A 16,208-nucleotide genomic window follows, 5' to 3' on the forward strand; every position below is an offset into this window, starting at 1 on the left:
AATTGTAGGGTCAATCAACCTTAAGTAAATCCCTTAGGCATATACATATTGCCGTTTTTTTTTTTTTTGTACGTAGGATAACAACATTTAACACATTTGTGCAAGTTACAAGAGTAAATTTTTTGGAAATACCTTACCCTAAACTGTGAACATGGATATGAGAAGAGATGTACTTTGCCAAAATCATCCCCCGTTGATAGCAGTTTTCTCCCATGTGATCGACAGACAGCGTTGATATCTGTTCCATCTGAACCTTCAGGCCATACACCTGAAACACAGAGGGACTAATTAAAGGTTTTTATAATGGAAATACAAGTGACAGCTTACGGTTTTGTTAAAATATGAATAAAGGATTAACTGTTTAAAAAAAAGAAAGAAGATAAAACTATAAAATAACTGCAGCTGAGTCAGTGTGCGTACTTCAGCACCAGCAAAAGACCAGATCCCAATAGGAAATCAAGCACATAAACAAATACTTTATTTCCTCTAGTCAGCAAAATGCTTTTTACTCTGAAAAAAAGAATTCTGCTGAATTACAGTCATGTGTCTGAGCCTAAAAGAATTTTCACATGGTTATGTAGAAAAATAACAGTTACTGCTTTTATTTTCCCTTCTGCTTCTGGATGAGCTAACATACTTTCTTCATACCACTGTAGTCTAAAAAACTACCTATGTATGATTCAACATACTTTCTTCATATTACTAAAGTCTAAAGCCTATGAAACAAGAAATTATATAGTTTAAAATGTTATTTAGTAATTAATGGATCCCTCCAAAAGAAACTGAACCTACTGTAAATTTTTTAAATGCTTTTGTTTTACTGTAAGTAATTCTCCTCCTTCCTCACGTCCTCTACTCCTTGCTGTTCTTGCACAAAGTGGTGTTCTATAATTAAACTATAGAAGGCTCATCAATGCAAGGACCAAATCTATGCACCACATCTTTAAAGCCTCTGAATACTTGCCTGTAACAAATTGCAACTGTAATAAAATCCAACCAGTTATTGAAATTTTATTTTTTTGTATGCAGTACTGTGGGGTTTTTTTATGATTTTCGTAATTCAGATTTTATCTAATCCCTACTCAACCTAAATGATACTTAACTTTCAGAGACCACTGACATAATCAGTTACAATGTGTGTTCTGCCATTATGATTTGGCAAAAAACCCGCCTTGTCTTGGCGTTATGATTTTCAGTGACTGTCCCTATGTCACACATCCCTGCAGGTCAGACCCTGAAGTCCGACCACTTGAGCGCATGCTCTTCCTTCGTTGTTATTACAGGTCAGGATGAGACAGTTGCTACTCCCCCTGCTTGCCCTCCCATCTCCTGGAAGGATGCCTACACCTGCGGGCAGGGCAGGCGCACTCCAGCGTCCCTTCTTTGGGCTGCTGATAACACCAAAGTGGGCATCTGCCCTGCCCTGTGGAAACAGCTAGCCTTCGATCCGCATGTAATTATTCCCAAATACAGTCTTTGTACCATCGCACAGCAATTCAAAAGCACTAGGAGGAAGTGATTCCATGTCTTTATACTGAATTACAAATTGTTGTAACTAAAATGACACAAAGTTCTGATTTGTGGGCTGCCACTAACTCTCCAGACGTGTGTAGAAACACATCTTTGCTAGATCGGGGTATTAAAAAAGAGGCAGGGAAGAAAGAAAAGGAAAGTGCAAAGAAGAAACACGGTAATTGCTACTCATGGAATTATGAATATGTAGAAGGAAGTGACACAGAAAAGCTGTTTTAAATAACTGCTTTGACAAAAAGGAGGCTGTATGAACATCAACTGCTAGCTGAAAAGAGACAGGCATCTTCATGACAAGCTGGAGATAACCCCTAAAGGAAATGGTTTAAGAAACAAGATTGCCATTTTGAAATGGGGTAAGGATCATATCAGGGTTGGTTTTTTTTTGAGACTCTGTGCTCTTTCAAAATTTATTCCAGTGCCTCACTGTTAGTTTTTCCAAATATGTGAACTGAATCCCCTTTGCTGAAAAATTAGTCCATTTTTTTCTTCCCATCCTCTGTAGACATGGAAAAAGAGACCGTTTCCTTTTTCTTATTTGAAGATCAATGCCATGCATTTTTTCTCCTTCTGTTGTCTAAAATTCATTCATTACATCTCTTCTCACAGAACAATATTTAGATGGATAATTATTCTTGCTAGTCAGCACTCAGTTATCTGTTGGTCCAACGTGCAAAAACCAGAAGCAGCTATTCCAGCTGTGACTGAAACAGATACTGATAAATGGATGATTACTTCACATTTTGCATGGCATCCTTTTCATTACGTATCCCGCTAATGCATCTGCCTTTTCTACAACAGCATAATGCTGTTGACTCACGTTCAGTTTGTATGCAAGAGTAATCTGATCTTTCTGTGCAAATCTACTCTCTTGCTTGCTCTCCTCCTCCTCCTGTTTTGTATTTGTACAACTGGGTTCTGCTGTTCAAGTGTGCAACCTCCTATTTGTCTCTATTGAATTGTCCCTTTTTTCATACCATTCCTCTATTTCTCAAGACAATTTGCTAATCCTGCCGTTTCACGCCACGTACAAATTATACACGCTGTTTTATCATCCATGCTATTAATAAATATATTCAAACAATCATAATATTCAGTGTACAGCCTTCTAGTCAGTTTTGAACCCAACCAGTCTGAGCTCTGCTTTGCTTGCAACGTTGTCAGGCTTTGCACAGCATCTTAGATTTCTTCTGTTCCTGTCCTTCACCTCAAATACTACGTTTTCCAAAACTGGGCATATGATATGAACTGATGCTTTGGTTGCGTATCCAGCAGCGCATGGCTTTTGCGAGAGCATACAGATCAGCAAGTGTTTTAAAGTCTTTAGTCCTTCACATTTACTTGTGTTTGTATCACTAAAATATCCTCCATCAGACACACTTTACATGCTGTTGATTTTCATTTGAATAATCTCTAAAACGTTTCCAGGCTGACTAATCCGTTTGCATGCTTGAAGACAGGTGTTCAACAGATCAATGTTAATTTTTCCCCCTGCATTGGCTATGTTGCTCTGCGAGTGCTACGCATATTTTATGTGGTTCTACTAGAGTGAGAAAATATCCCTAGTTTCAGTCAGCCAGTAGCTACTGAAAAATCAATATACTAGATGCCTCATGTCCTTGATGATGTGATTGCTTCTTCCACATCCAGTGGGGCATTCCCAGCAAGCATTTAAAGACTGTTCATGCTGGCTGCTCTGAGCTCCCAAAGTACTGAATAGCAGAATGACTTCCAACATTACCGGACTGGTTTCCAATTTATAATTTATGAGTTTCTGCAATTTATTATTCTAGCCACTAACTTTTCACTTTATCCTCTCCAAATGGGCTCTGAAGGTAAGTATATGATTCCACAGACGTTGCATTCATTCTTCTCCATTTTTCCAGTACCTTGCCTGTTCTCTGTGAGGTCCTGAAAATAAGTACTAATGGTCTTGAGATTATGCTAACCAGTTGTTTTTACAGACTCAACACGGCTCATCACACTCAGATACTTTGAAAATATCTAATTCCTAACTATTTTCTAATCTATTCTCTCCCTACTGAAAGCAGAGGTCTTATCCTTTCATTACTGGTGCTAACTGAGTTAGTCATCAGATTGCAGTAGGTCTTCTAATGAAGACATATTAAAAAGAAAAAAAAAGGTTTTTTTAAACATCTCAGCTTTAGCAGTGTCATCTCTCCTCTCCCTCCTCTCCGCATAGCAGACCAATATTGTCATTGGCCCTTCTTTTATTACTGTACTTGTCACTTGCATTTATGTTTAGGTTTTGGTTGTATGTCTCCTTGGTCCTCCAACACAGTTTCTACTTTCTGCATTCCTCTTCCTTGTACAAACGGTTTAACCAAGTTTGAGTCTTGCTGTCATTTCTATCTTTTCTCTGGGCTGGCAGTTTGTGCCCTTTGTACCTTTTAAGGAATTACTGCATCTCATCTTTTCTCCAACTTCTTATCTTCCCTAACAGGCTTTGGACTTTTGCAGTTTCCCTCCCCGAAGGCTATTATTTTCATTTTGTTGCTCTTTTTCCTTCCTATACTAAGGATCACACCTCCCTGATTCCATAGTCATTCCTACACAAGGTGCATTCACATTCTCAGCAAGTTCTTTCCACTTCCCCAGAATCAAATCTGGAAGAACCTCCCCTCTAGGTGCTTATCTATTTTCTGTATCAGAAGAATTTTGAGAACTTGCTGGTTAGCCAGTGTACTTGCAATTCCTTTCCCAAAAGACACTGGAATATTTAAAATCTCACATCCTCAGAAATTCCTGTGATTTGACTGATTCTGCTAGCTATTAAAAAAAAAATCCATTCATTTGATCTTTCTGGAAGGATGGGCAACAGTATAGCCCTGCCACCATTAATATTCTTTTTTTCATCTATAATTATTATGCATTGTCTTTGTAACTTCCCAGTCTGAACCTAACTGTATAGCTACGAATCCTCAGCATATATGGCACCATGTTCCGTATATAAAAAAGTTCCACCACTTTGGCATTACACATCCTTTCTGTATAAGTTATATCCTTTTATTTTAAAATTCCATTCATTTGATGAACATTCTCACAATCTTTATTACTAAAATAATAATTGTGATAATTATTAAAACTAGCAACTACTTTCATTTATTCCTCATCCCTGTTGCTTTAGCTTAAATTACACCAGTTCAGCATGGAGGACTGTAAGTATAAAAAAGTATATGATGTTTCCACACGTTCCACATCGGCCCAGTAGATCATTTTGTTCCACAGACCTGCTCCAAAAGCTCATCTGTTCCAAGGGAGAAAAAACCCCTCCTAGGTGTGACACCCCTCTCCTACAAGACTCTATGCACCACAAGCAGCCCCACATTCTATTAGCACTATATTTCGCATTAATCCCAATCATAAAGTCACTCGCTTAAAGAATTCATCATTTCAGAATATCTGAACCTTTGATGCTAAATGCAAAGACTTTGTGGCTCTGTAACTGTGTGTCAGGTATACCCAAAGCCCAGGAATATGCTGATAGTTCTATAAGGGCCTTCATCCCTCATATGAGAAACACATTAAGTTAACATGCAGCCAGTCTTCTAGGACTTCCTCCTTTTACTAAACTGTGTGTTGTAGTGATACTCAAGCACTGCCTGTCAGTTAAATTTTAGAAAATTTGAATGTTTCTTCCCAGCATATTGCTACTGCCATGCCATCTTCTAGGCTCTAAAAACATGTCCTTTCTGGCTGCTTTCAAACACATCACTGCATCTACTCGAAAAATGGGTGAAAATCTTCCTTGCTTACTGCTTATACTAAACCAGACTCTTCTCTGAACTTCTACCGTGGCTTCCTATTTTATCTTGCGGACTCAAGAATTTGAAGCTTCTTGTACTGAGCTTTTGTAACGATCTGTCTAGTTGTGCACACATTGTGGAATGAGTACAAAGCTTCAGAGCACACTGGGGAAAGCAGCTCCTTGAAAACTGGCAGAAGAGAAGTCTCATGGAAACAAACCATCCTGATTTTGTTACACTTTTCTTCTTTCTTCTTGCATTCCTTTCACCTCATTTAGTTGTTATATACTGTATCAAAATACATTGTAAGTACTTAATGACAGATACTGTCACCCATTTGGAGTTTGCACAGTAATTGGTGCAAATGAAACTGGTTCTGGTAAGGGGATTTGGCCCAGTAGCTGCCTAAATAAACGATAATTCTATGGAACTGGTACTTTAAATTTAAAGAGACGAGAAGCAGCTCTAGTGTGACAGAAAGGGCAGTGAGTGATTTCTTCCTTGTCTCCCACTTATGTTGTAATTTAATATTTATACTTGAAGCTAGCAAGAATATTAAATCAGAGTCTTTCTGGATTGAAATAAGAGGACAGATTGTAATAAAAATGGCATAACAGAAGTTCTGTATTTTTCCCTGAAACATGAATAGTCATGTTTCATAAGAAAAAGTTGGCAATCCAAGTGTTTGTTAATAAGAAGAATGGTACAAACTTGTAAGAGGAAAGATACTTACCAAAAACATGGAATCCTAAAGTACAGGTGTAAGTAGCCCACTCTAGATCTCTAGTTGTTTCAACACTCACGACTTGTTTACAAGCAGAGGGGATCCCTACAAAAGAAAAAAAACCACACAAGATAACATTTTTAATTCTCAAATCGTATAGATTTTTGATTGCACCAGATTAAAACATATGGTCTATCTTGGCAGTTATAGGGTCTCATTTAAATTTTAAATCTGTATTAGACTGCCTGAACTTTGCACAAAAGGACCAAATATAATTCTTACTCACAGTATAAGATTTCATAGTCTCCTGAATTAGACACAAGATACTGTGAATTAACAGACCAATCCAGATGAGTAATGAAGCTGGAATGACCCTACAAAGAGAAAAATGTTGTATTAACTGCACTAACAGTATCTCTCAATGTGACAGTATTAATACAGTGCCACAAAACTTACTTAAGTTGGTAATATTGAACCCAGAGAAAAAAAGGTTCCTTACCGAACATTTGCCAATTCTAGTGTACTTTCTTCCATTTTCACTTACGCCATAGATATAAATACAGTTGTCATGGGAACCTATTGCCAAGAAGTTTCCATCTATAAACACAAAAGTGAAGAGTAATTATTCCCGTAAGAAAGAACTTAAGCTAACTTTGAAAAGTTAGTATGTCACAGACAAGAGGAACTGTTCTTAAAGGCCTTGATACCGAAAAATAAAAAAAAAAAATTCTATTTTTTCTTTTTCAGTTGCATATTGATGCATGTTTCAAGATTACAAACCAGCAAGTTTATACAGCAAATATTACTGTTAAAAACACATGACACTTCGGGAAGCAGCTACAGTCCATTTAGGGCTAACCTGATTGCAACAACCTGCACAGTTAATTCATACTTGTTTTCTTCCTTCCCAGCGAAACTAGAGTGAGCACGTGGGGGAGGGAGGGAGGGAAAAGAAAACTACAGCTTAAGACACCACCCATTCAGTGCTGCCAATGTTTCACAGCATATTTATTTTCAACTTCAGTATGGCAAGTGGGGAATTATTTTAAAACAAATCAACCCCAAATTTAATAAAAAAATGCAACACTTTTTTTTAATCAGTAAATAAACGCTCTCAAACCTGGTGAGTAACGCATTACAGACAGCTGTTCGTTTCCATCTGTGTGTACAGTGACCAAGTCTTTTGTTTCTGTGTCAAACACAAACCACCTGTTGTAAATACAGAAAGAGGCCAATAAATCATTCCATAAGGAATTTCAATCTACTGTATTCTTGACCAACTTTTCTTCTGTCAAAATAGCATAAGTTTTACACCAGCAAAAGAAAAACAGCAACTGCTACTCGGTTTGGTTTATTTTCACTTTAACAGAAGGATAGTTTCTTTCCCATGTTTTTTAACCATAAAAACGATCAGACATTGACCCTGATATCAGCCTTCAGATTTTAGTCTGTTTTACTATGTGTCATGCATTAGAATAAAGTAAGCATTACATATAATGACCCTTCTGTTTTAATGACCCTCCTCTGTGCTATGCTCACGTTTAAATTGATGCCTACATTAAATCCTAGAGCAAAGGAAAACACAAGCAAGAATGAGGACCATTCTCTTCTGATAGAAGGATTAGCTTTATTTATTAATTTATTTTAAAATTAATTACTGTATTAATTTTTAATAAATTTAGTTTAATTAATTAATTTTAACGAACCAAAATTTAATTTGTGGAAACATGTAGAAGGAACAAAGATAAAATTTGCATTTCAATATTTGCATCAAATTATTAAAGACAAAGAAAAGATTCCTCTCAAAGCTTCTCCTTTTGAAGCTTCTCCCTTGTAACTAAAGTAAATCCTTTATTTAGGATTGATAGACAACCCTAAATAATCTTGGCTCATAACCTATAAGCATTCTATATGTTCTCAGTTAAGTGGAACTGTTTTCAACACCCACAGCAAAGTCTGCCCTCAAGTGACATTAAAGGAGAGGATGAAGTCATGGCGAAGGCACTCCTTCCTCCCGTGACAGGCACCGAGCTAAACCCAGGGTCTGCCGTTGACCCGCTATGTGACCAAGGGCTCAATCTGCACTGTAAAATGCCGATACTTCTTTTCACCCCGGTTTTGTCTTCTTGTGTATGCCTTACGCTCTTCAGGCGGAACCAGTCTCTTAATATGCGTTTTTACACTATGTCTAGCACAGTGGAACATTTGCCAAATTTTTCTTAAAGCCTCTGGTTGTCACTGCATTAGAGATAATAAACTACTTGGAAAATTTTCCAACTAACAACTTTTTTCTACGCGATTTCCTCTACGCTGCCCTACAGGCCTCAGAGAAGATCTCTGTATGCATCTGCAAAGTTAACTCGTCATCTCAAAGTCCTCCTTCAGCCTCTCCTTTGCCAGGATGCACACAAAGATTTAACATTTAGGCACTGCTATGGTGACAGCACTTCCCACGCAGGTCTCACTGCTAACCTAGACTGCCTGCCCTGTCCAAATCCACCTCCTCCCGCTGATCTGAGCTTGCCGCTCTCCCAGGGCAGAAACCATCTCTTCGTTCTGTGTTCAGGCAACACTCAGCAAACACGGGGTACTGGGCCAAGACTAGGGTTTCTGGGCACTAAGGCGATACAAATAAATTTCACTCTGAAACTCCATAGGAATCAATAGGGGAAGAATATATGTCATGCATACACCTGCAGAACAAGAACATGAACTTGGACGTGAGCTGGAAAAATCATGTAGTGCTTGATGCCGCGCATCTTACCTTCCCGTCAGCGTCCCTACTGCAACAACAGATGCTGAAGGATGAAAACCTGAAGACTGTGCTGGATCCTAAAATGTTTCAGAAGGAAGCACACTTTTTTTACCAGTCCAAGTAACAACAGTTTAATTACACAGTTTAATTATCTGCCTCAGGAACATAGTAAGTCTCTCTTGTTGATTTTTTGGGGTTTTTTGGTTTTTTTAAAATACAAACTTGAGGGGAAAAAAGCATTTTTAACTGATTGAAATATTACCCAATAGATTTTTTTCCCTCTATACAAGGCCACTGTTTTCTTTTCTTCACCATCTAAAAATAACTTGGCAAATGACTTCATAACAATAACATTGGCAAAGGCAGCTTCTCAACAAATCACAAACAAGTAAGAGATAAAAATAACTTATTAAATTAGAGCTGACCAAAGAATTAAGTATCAAAGCTGCAGTTTACCCACTGTCTAAAGGACAAGCAAGTACTTTATCCAACAAAGGTATGTATCACTTTGCGCGGAAGGGTAAAGTCTAACTTCTACACACACCAACACCTTTTTCAGCACCTGCCAGTTGCAGCTTAGTGGGAGATTAAGGGCATAAACTGGGTTTCTTATTCCGATATGCAATTTTAAAATATTTTACTTTGTATAGTGTATTATTATGGAGACAGGTAGAATTGCAGTGTTTTTCTTGCAATTTAAACATAAGCCCAAAAAACAAGGTAAGCATTTTCTTTCTAATACTTGTTCCTTTACAAAGAATGAGCTCCAGAACTTTTCAGGTTACAGCAAAGAGTCCCAAAATAAATAGCTTATTTTTTCTGATACCTGCCAAAAATAATTTTTAAATGTAAGCAAAAAAAAATCCAGTAACATATCTCACAGAAATGCTTATGCCCTTGATTTTCTATATTCTAAAATAGCATCACATTGTAGCCATTTTAGTAAAGCTGTTCACATTTTTAGCAATTTGTAATTACTAGCCCTAGAGACCAGGTGTAAGGGATATTCTCATTAATTTTAAACAAGTGACGAATTTCAAAGACGTTACTAATTCTAAAGAAATCTCAGAGAATTGTTGAGATTCAGGATTTCTATACGCATGTTCTAAACCATACAGTAGTCCAGAAAGGAAAATTTGCTAATTTTTTTGAAGTATAATTTCATAGTAAATGCTAAAATATTCTCTTGAATAAACCAGAGGTTCAAACAGTGAATTTACTGAGCAGTAACTTGTACGCATAACGACATTAAAAAGCTTTTACATAGATCTCTATGACAAAAATAGGTTAACATGAAATGATTTATTTACTCTAGATAATCAGTCACTGATTTATGAAACAGTCTCAAACATTTCAAGTGGTTAATAAGGAGATTATTGTCAAGACTGATAATAGAAATCTTGTCTTAATGAAGCGGTGTGTACTTGGAGGGGAAAATAAATAAATCTAAGTCTAGTTTAACAGTCCTACTGCTGTTGCCATCAATCTTTTCAAAAGAATCAGGGTAAATAAAGAAGTTTCTTAAACGTTTCAATAAAAACCGTTTCTTAGAGAGCGTCTTATATTTGCAAAACCACAGCTAAATATTAGTAGAAGCTAACTGTAAGTCATAATCAGCTAAACTCCAGTTCTGTTTTTCAGAGGACACAAAGGATAAAACAGTGGAAACGATGTCCTTTTTTGAGTTGATGATTACTTAAGTAGCTTTATTTCTGAGATAGCAGCTTATCTGATTAATAGATTTGTTCCTATTCTCCATATTGTACTTATGTCCACTAATGATGTTTCACTATCAACCCCAACTTCTAAATGCTCTTTTCTTTAGACTGCAAGAGAGCAAAGTGCCAAATCTTGCAATTCTCTCCATGACTATAGGCCCTCTTCAGTATATCGTTCCTGTAATGAGAAATATAAACAGAAGTACTAACTTCTTATTCTCCCAGCGTTTTTGAAAGTGTATGCAAGTATACAAAAACATACACCTTTACACTGAGCAGAGTAAAGGATCACATTAGTACCTGCAATTGAATTACATGATGATTTTTTTCCAACAAAAAAGAAATTTATTAGGAAAGCATAAAAAATAGTAGCAATGATTTTACTTTCCACTTCAGGATATTTATAAACAAGACTTGCACAAAACCAGTCATGCACCATTTCTAAATAATCAAATTAAGTCTCCACAAAAAAAACATGATAAAGACCAGAAAGGCCTATGTAAAAGTTTCCAGTCGTGTCATTGTTCGAGTCAGTCTGAAATGCATGTGAGAGAATTGCTGCAATCGAACGTGTTCATATTCCATACAGTACAATACAGTACACTGCTACTGATGTATTTCAAAACAAAAAAAGGCACCAGTTTATCTTGAGAGTCTACCAAGACAGATCCTGGAAAATTTGGCTTATAACTGCTCACTGCTTTTTAAAAATACGTTTTATCCCTGAAGTTTGTAGCCTAAGTGTGTTGGTATTTATTTTATCTTGCATTTGACATCTTGGTAACAGTGCCAAGAGATTTTCAAGCACATTAAGATTTTGGTGTGTCTCAAGATTTGACCGTTGCCCTAAGGCCCAACTACAGTATTCCTAAATACTGAAGGGGAGACAGCTTATTTTTAAATCCAAATCATATTAACATATCTTAAACTTTAAAATGATCAAGAGGTAGGAAAATGCAATTATCTGCCTGTCTCTCAGGCCAAACTCTTAGTATTATTGATTTCCATTTTTTTTACATTAAAAGAACTACTTTTATTTTCCTTTCTTTTAAGTTCTTATACTACAGGCCAATCTGTCTTTATAACCTAGGCACTGAACTGTGAAAATACAGCTCCATCTCTGGGGCAGTAACTGATGATTTGGTCTTTCCAATTAATTTAGAAGCTTCCCATGTCAACAAAACTATGGATCTTAGAACATATGACCTTGGTTAGACAGAATAAATTCCAATTTCTACATTCACCAAGCAAGCACGGTTTAACAAGTGCATACAACTGGAGCAGGATACTAGGAGACAGTTCAGCAAATGCTATTCTGTTAAGACTGCTTCAGCCTGACACCACAGCATACAATTATTGCAGATGCATTGTATTCAGTAAGTGTTATCGATAATAGGTTTAAGTTAAAGTGTTATGTAGGCCTGAAAATGAACAATCTTTTTATGAAAAAAAGTTGCATAATTAAGTTTTTAAAAACTTCGTGTAAACTAATAAAGGATTGTTTACTATATCACACAGAAAGCACTTTTGTCAGCAACATGAGGGTCATCTGTAAGTTACTGGCTACAATTTGATCTGCAAACCTGTGTATTGGATATATATATACACCAGGTCCTGTTTTCTTTTTCCTGAAGTAATTTTTGAACTTTTCCACTGTACAGAGAGCACATAAGAAAGACTGAGAAGTAACTTCTTCATTGTGATCAGTACATGTATCTCCAAAAAAGCATACTCTCACACCTATTAAAAAAAATGTAGAGAGAAGACTGAAAAAAATGTGATAGTGGCATCTCAAAATAGAGAGATAAAAGCATCACTGCTGTCTCTAGGAGATAAGCCGATGTCTTTTTATGGGTAAATATTTAGAAAAGTGATCAGGTGTCAAAAAATGTACGCTAAAAAATCAGTTCCTAGTGATGCATGTAGTAATCAAGATCACGTTACCACAAAGCCATTCGGAGTCTGCAGATGCACAACTGAGTGCCTAAGTACGGTATAAAATTGAGCCTCCACTAAGTATTCCTTCAGCACCTAAACACCAAGTTTCAGACCAGAGATAAGAAGTGAAATTCTAAGACATTTGTTTATTTGTGAACAGAGTGTACAAAAATAGCAATAAATCACAGAAAATAAATGCAGAAGGCAAAAAATGTCTCAAAAAATTTCCTTCTGAATTCTGACTATCATGCTCAGGATAGTAGTAGTAATCCTGATCAGAACTACTTCTAAATGATAAATATTTCCTAGCTTTATATTTGTGGTTCTCCTCCTAGTAAAAAAATATAAACAGCACTGTACACTTCTATATGATACAGCATATAGATCCATATAACCTAGGGTTTAAAATTCTTGTTTTAAGAGTTTTACGTCCATTTGCAGAAAGACAAATTTTATGACACTCTCATTGTTTTCCTCAAGTTAATACTTTAAGATATTTTTAATCAATAATCTTATGAAAAACCCAAATTACTTGAGAAGTTCTATAAGAGGAGTAGAGTTGTGTTTAATAAATTTATACCTCTATAATCTTGTTCCAGATAGGACGATGAGTAGTAGCATCCCAGAGGGTAATGTGTTTGTCATGTCCACAAGTGAAGAACTGAGGTTTAGAGGAATGAACTGCAAGTCCCCAAAGCTCATCAGTGTGACCCTACACAAGCAGAAATGTTTCTTGACAAGAAGGATAGTACCATCAAAACTAAACATATTTAAAGAGGATTAAAATGACCAAACTGTATATTAAAGCATTACAAAAATACGTTGGCTTAGATGGATGCATATTTATAATGTTATTTATTGCCAAAAGTACTGTAATAATAAATCAAATAGATGCATATTTATGGAACTTAACTTTAAGCAATACCTTTACTGCTATTACACGCTCAGAAATGTTCTTGTAAGGCAACAGCTTACCTGGGTAATAGGGAAAAAATCTCCTGATAGCGTGCCCTGTAGGACAAAGTTTCTAGTGGTTCCTATTAATACAACGTCCCCTTTTCCCTCTGCTACTGTTCTTATTGGACCAAACTGCTCTGGAATCTGTGGTCATAACAGACAAACAGATAGATAAGTCAGACAATTTGGCAAGTGTTGCTATTTTTCAAGACATATGGCCTAGCAAATGCATTTTAATAAATGTCGCACAGAGAAGAAATGAAATGGATGAATATACATGCCTGATTTTGAAAAGTTTATAACAACTTGCATCAGCTCAGTAACTGTCTTTATAACACTGTAAGAAAAGACATCCTTATCTACAGAACACTCCATTTCTACAGATAAACCAAGTATTTCAACAAACAGAAAAGGTTCCTTCATGCTGTGTTAACTCGATCATAACTTAATTGCAGCTGTGATATCAGACTAAGCATTTCTACTCAGAAATAGTGTCACGCTTTGTATCACTAGTACTTTCTTGCAACCTGTGTTTCTTTAATTGCAGCCTAGGTTCTGAAAGAGTCAGTGCAAATCTCCATCTAAAGTTCAAGAGAAGATGTGAAATTCAAAATAACAAGGAATACCACTGTATGAACAAATAAGAGAAAAAGAAGGATGCCACAGAAACAGCACAACAAACATGTACCTTGTGCTGTGTTAAATACTGAATTACTGAAACAAACATGGCATTCCAGTTGCATATATATTTGCAACATTTAATAATATATAGAATCATAGAATCATAGAATCATTAAGGTTGGAAAAGACCTCTAAGACCATCGAGTCCAACCGTCAATATAGTAGAGTTGAAACACTTCCTCAGAGTTTTATGCTGATTGTTCTCTTACACTCAGTATGTAAACAGTTATGTAGTTCTGTCCAAACAAATTCTGCTTTAATCTTTTAAGTTCCTACATAGCAACTGAATTCATTTTCGGAATTTCTTTTTTAAATAAAAACCAACATTCACCAAGAAATTAACAAAAAAATGTAAATACTAAAACCCCCAAAAAATCAACACATAATTTTGGAAAAAAGAGGGATGTATGAAAACATTTTAATATTGTAATACTCTGAAATGAAAAATGACCTCACATTATTACTTGTAAAGAAAGGAAGAAATAATATGAAAAAGTATGAATACAAGATTTGTTTTCCAATTACTATAGATCTTAAAAAGGAAATATTACGTTAATGAATAGGCTATCACAGGAATGACCTGATGACTCAAATAATATTTCACTTTACCATTGATTTGCTTTTCCACAGAATACACATCCATAAGAAAAATATTTATTTAAAAAGCTCTGTTCAGAAGACAACTAAAATTTCATTTTGAGTAGCAGAGTAATTTCAAGATAGGTAATATCACCTCAGTTTTGTGAAGTTTTTGGTAATTTCCATTCCAAGATATCAGCTTTCGGTCTTTTCCACCTCCTGATACTAATGTGCCATCTCGCAGCATACACAGCGCAAATATTCCACCTTCATGTGCCCCTTGAACTGCGTGGCTTATTCTATTGGTACCTGGATAGACGGAGAAAAGATATTACCATGGAAAGCCTACTAGCTCCTTTTTCCCCAGTTGTTTTTTTCCTCTATTTCTCTACTACCACCTGTCAAGGATTATATCTAAACAATGATGGGAATTGAGTGTTGCACCAGAAAGAGACTGAATTAATACATTTTAAGAACATTTTCCCCCACCTCAAAAATTAAAAGCATACATATTCACTTAGTCTAGTTCAAATACAAAGTAAAATGGGTTCATTTAAATCTTTCATGGGGGTTTAAGCTAAACCGTTTGACATCACATTTGACCTGCAGTAGCTAGGTTTGACTATGCACCTTATCAACAAAGAAACCATAACCTTGTTATCCTGCAAGGATATTCCACAGCCTCCAGACACCTAACCTGCACCAAAATCTGACCAAGCTAGTGGTCTTTCCTTGCCTGGCAGAAGGTGCTGAATCACTCCCAAAAGAGCCTGTACTTCTTCATTGATGAACTTGGCTTCTTCAAGGACCTTCTTAGTCTCAAAACACCTTCAAACTAACTACATTAGACTGAAGATCTCTAATTTGATGAACCATTACTATCATGAAATATAAAGAAACGATTACTAGTAATTCTATTACTGAAATGTGCACCTTGCATCAAAGCTTGGCTAACTTTATCTTTAGCACAAGCAAGGGGCTGATGCAAGTTAGAAGGAAACAACTGCTTTTTCCTTTCTAAATCCCATTTGCTTCTATCCACATCTATGGATATAATGTTAGTTACAAGTGATTTCTATTAAGAGAGGTTTTTGCTAAGGGTATTCCAAACTGGTGGAAGCAGCCCTCGTTTGAACATAGAGCTCTGAGTCAAAAGTAGTAAAGACTCAGAAAATATGCTGTACTAAGACAGAAAAACAATAACAACATTTTTGTCCATCCCAAAAGAACTGGCATAGGTGAGCAGATCTTGCAGCACACAAAGAACTCCCTTTCATTCCTGGGAGAAAGGGTAGAAGATGCTGCTTGCAGTCAAGGTAGAAATCACTCTACCGGCAGAAGGCAAACCGGCCCCTGAGCACCGCACTGACCCTGCCGTGCCAGCGGCTGGCACTCCCTTCTCTGTTGGCAGGCCAAAATAACAACCGAGAACAGGGAGGAGATGGGACTACGCAATTTCTAAACTCTGATTGGAAGGAAAAGTGTTCGAGTGTCCTGCTTTAAACTATCATAGGAAAAAGAAAAGAAAAATAAAAGAGGAGCTGAGTTATGAACACCAT

The 16,208-nt window shown here is 36.4% G+C and overlaps 1 protein-coding gene across 8 annotated transcripts in view; it reads right to left on the minus strand.

Annotated features, from left to right (window-relative positions):
• The window catches only part of EML1 (EMAP like 1), a 131,535-nt gene that overhangs the window by 1,692 nt on the left and 113,635 nt on the right, over positions 1–16,208 (minus strand). For all 8 annotated transcript variants that reach the window (XM_075151104.1, XM_075151105.1, XM_075151102.1 and 5 more), the window contains 9 exons: positions 14,804–14,958; positions 13,408–13,533; positions 13,013–13,144; positions 8,786–8,853; positions 7,142–7,230; positions 6,521–6,618; positions 6,308–6,395; positions 6,031–6,126; positions 138–268 (listed from right to left, as the gene is read on the minus strand). In XM_075151104.1, the coding sequence (XP_075007205.1) occupies positions 138–268; positions 6,031–6,126; positions 6,308–6,395; positions 6,521–6,618; positions 7,142–7,230; positions 8,786–8,853; positions 13,013–13,144; positions 13,408–13,533; positions 14,804–14,958 (983 nt within the window). The remainder of the gene's footprint in view (positions 1–137; positions 269–6,030; positions 6,127–6,307; positions 6,396–6,520; positions 6,619–7,141; positions 7,231–8,785; positions 8,854–13,012; positions 13,145–13,407; positions 13,534–14,803; positions 14,959–16,208) is intronic.

This window comes from Calonectris borealis, chromosome 5 (assembly GCF_964195595.1).
Source record: "Calonectris borealis chromosome 5, bCalBor7.hap1.2, whole genome shotgun sequence".
In the NCBI taxonomy this organism is placed as follows: Eukaryota; Metazoa; Chordata; class Aves; order Procellariiformes; family Procellariidae; genus Calonectris; species Calonectris borealis.